Genomic DNA, 3,451 nt, shown 5'->3' with positions numbered 1-3,451 from the left:
AGTAGTCTGCTATAATGAACTGAGAGAACATACATGTGAATGATGAAAAGTAGAACCAGACCCAAATACATATAACAGAATACAATGAAACTGCAAAAAGAAAACCTATTTTACAAGAAACTAAAACAAAAAACATATCTAAAGTAACTTGACATATAAACTTCTCTCTCTCTCAAGAAGTCAGATGTTCAAGCTGTTCTGTAATTGTATTTACATTCCTCGAGTTCCACCAACATTTCTCACTTCGATCCTCAGCTTTATCGTCTTTTCTCTCTAATTGAACTTCCCGTTGCTCGGCTGAGCCAGGATTCTCCGTCAAAAACTGCTGCCAGAAGACATCGTTCACTCCTGCTGCTGGAGGAGGAGGAGCAGGAGCAACAGTGCTCTGTTCTTTTGAAACATCGGGCTCGGAGTTCATGTCGATGATCCTTGGAGAAGGAGGACATTTGGGACGTGTATCGATACTCAGCTGTATGCAAGAAAGAGGAGGGCTCTCTGGACAAGTAGATGATTCATCCACATCAAGTGTCATCATGCTTCTTGTTGATTGAGCCATACTCTCACAAGATTCCGACACCAGATTCTCCCAAATCGCTATCGATGACTCTAGCTGTTCCACCTGATGTTCTGTCGTGTGTGAAGAAGGGCTTGTGGAACCTTCCTCTCTCGCAACAACACACGTTTGGTTCTCTTCCAACATCGGCTCAAACCCGAGCCTAGGGAACCTTCTTTTCCTCTCGTTTGTTTCAGGGAGACTCGGAGATAGGTTCAAAGCAAGACCTGGTTTTTCCAACACCTGAGAGACAAACGAAACCATTGTTTTCTGACGCTTCTCCATGTGTTGTAACTGATCTTTTAGCTTCTTCACTTGTTGCTCAAACACCTCTCGTTCCTCCTCTTGTTTATGCAACTCCTCAAGCAATCCTTCTTTCTCCTTAGTCAGTCTCTCGATTTGGTTATTCATTCTCTGTCGTTCTGAATCAGTCAACGGATTCTGCTGAGCTTGCAGATTCGGTAAAGAGTGGCTGTGAACAGGTTTGCGTCTATGAATGTTCTTCATTAGATGAGGTTCACCTCTCACAAAATCCTCATTTGCAAACTCCCATTGCTCAGGATCAGCTTTTCTAAACCCCTACAAAAAGAAATATCCCAAGTTTTAACTAAACTAAGACTAACTAAGAAGAGAAGCAAAAACAAAACAGAGCATAACTAAGACTTACATATGTGTTAAGCTGGCGGATAAAGCTTGAGAAGTTGTTGTGCTTGAAGAATCTGGGAAGAAGGCCTCTGGAAAACTCTGGCGGATTCCAAACGATGAAACTCTTGTTGCTCTGGCTCCACGAGACAATTGAATCCGATGAAGAATCGTCAACCATCTCATATGTTTTGGTGAGGAAAGGTGGGAGTGAGCTTGATGAACCTCCATGATTACTCTCATCCATCTCTAAAAACACTTATAGATAAACTACAAAAGCTCCCAATCACACTCAATAAAACAGAAGTAGAAACTCCTTTTTAATCAACTACAAAGCTTCAAGAACCAAAGATTGAAACTTTCAGTTCGATGACTTAAGTATTATCACTAGTTTAGATCAAAACTGGATAAATCTAGAAGCTGAAGATAAAAGCTCTGTTTCAAATCAAAACCCATAATTCCCTCCCAAAAAAATAGCTTCGAGCTTCAACAAAGTGAGAGAGAAATCTCTTAAATCCACCACTGTTTCGTAAATGAAGCCAATCAAAGAAGAATCTTCCAAAACCCAAAACCCTCCTAGGAAATTCAACGAATCTAGATCCCTTTTCGCATTAAATCTCACCTAATCAGATAAAAGAAGGACAAAACAAAAAAAACTGATTTTGCTTCTCGAAACCTCGTTGCTTCTCGAACCCAAAAAGCTTCTCGACTTGGGGGTATTTAATCAGACAGAGAATTTATCAAACGGCAGTAATTTGTCTTCTTCTGCATCTCTCTACCATTATTGTTGCTGCGGAAATATCAAAGATATCATACTCTTTTGGAGAGAAGACCGAAGAAAAGTAAACGAGTCGATTGACCCGGTGATTAAAGAAGAAGACGAAGAATAAGAATCGTCAAAGTGTTGGTTTTGATTTGATAAAAACTAAACGCGTAATAACAGACAGAACATACGAAATAATCTCTGCGGATTGATTTTTTTTTTTAGGATTTAGCTTTTTTTTTTTTATTATTATTGGAAAAAGTTGATGAAAGTGCGTACGAATCACAACACAACATTTGCTTGCAAAGATTGGGTTTGGTGGAATTTTTATTTATTTATTATATTTTTATCAAAGTACCCATGAGATGATGTGAGAGCTGTTTTTAAATATAAATTTTTATTTAGATATATAAGAAATTAGTCAATGACAATAACAGAAGATCATACCGATCTTTTTGTGTCTGTATGTAGAAGCATTTATGACCGTAAGAAATTTCGTTGTTATCTTTTGGGATTAATGCCGATTAATAACTATAAAAAGTCTGATATTTTTTGGGCACAAAATCCAAAAGTCTCGTTTTGAATATTCAAATGTTATCGCATTTTAGGATTTATCATGCCTTTGTGTTTAATTTATTTTTCTTTCGTATGAATCTTCTTTATGTAAATTTCAAAATTCATACGTAAGAGAAAAAAAAACGCTGTATTCTTTGTGTAATACATGCTCATAAAAAACTCTGCAACTAATAATGCGTATTTGTACCTGAAATATTAAAGTATCACATATTCAAATGCCAATGAAATTGCTTTTTTTAGATACATGTTCGACGTTAATACACGACTGCTTCTCGGTAAAAGAACGTAGTAACATCAATATGGTTCGACTTGCAAACATATTCATAATTTTCACGGGAAAGTATTACTTTTTAGATTAAATATCTGGAGACTAATTGGTAGTCTTAGTTGTAGGTGATGGAATTGAACCAGTTGTTTGGTTGTTCAATTAAACAAAATACAGTTAAAATGGACTGTTAAAACGAGCAGATTGGATTAAACAATTGATAAACAGTTTAATTAGAGTTGCATTTGCTCTTGGTTTACTATTCAAACTGTTTTTTTACTTCGTACAAAACCAAATCATCTTTTCTAAATCATCTTATCTGACTTTAAAATTATCATTAACCTAGATTTTTAAAAGAATTGTTTAGATGTTTTTTAATTAAATTAAAGATAAAATAATAATTATGCTAAGAACCGGTTCTTATTCGAGATATTTAAAAACTAATTTTTAACTTCATCTGTCACGCTTGTATTAGCTAGAAAATTTTTCTTCTCTTTTTTTCCGAACAATATTTCTCTCTTTTTTTTTTTTTTATCCCAAATTTAATAATAAAAAATAAATTAAAAATTCCATCAGAGGTTTTAGTATTAATCATGCTATAAGTGCACGATGTTTACTCATACGATCTTAACCGTATCTAAATTTAGTTACC

At 35.2% G+C, this 3,451-nt stretch overlaps 1 protein-coding gene across 1 annotated transcript; it reads right to left on the bottom strand.

The window, feature by feature from the left end:
- On the bottom strand, positions 1-2,066 carry LOC18030289 (heat stress transcription factor A-4a). Its single transcript, XM_006413981.2, has 2 exons — positions 1,221-2,066; positions 1-1,132 (listed from the first exon to the last, which is right to left on the bottom strand). Exons 1-2 carry the CDS (start codon positions 1,440-1,442, stop codon positions 173-175), a joined length of 1,182 nt encoding a protein of 393 aa, XP_006414044.1. The 5' UTR covers positions 1,443-2,066; the 3' UTR covers positions 1-172.
- Positions 2,067-3,451: the final 1,385 nt, after the last annotated feature.

The sequence above is a fragment of the Eutrema salsugineum genome, unplaced genomic scaffold, assembly GCF_000478725.1.
Source record: "Eutrema salsugineum unplaced genomic scaffold, Eutsalg1_0 scaffold_1, whole genome shotgun sequence".
NCBI lineage: Eukaryota > Viridiplantae > Streptophyta > Magnoliopsida > Brassicales > Brassicaceae > Eutrema > Eutrema salsugineum.
Note: the sequence above shows the minus strand (reverse complement) of the source record. Positions and strands in the feature narration are given on the sequence as shown.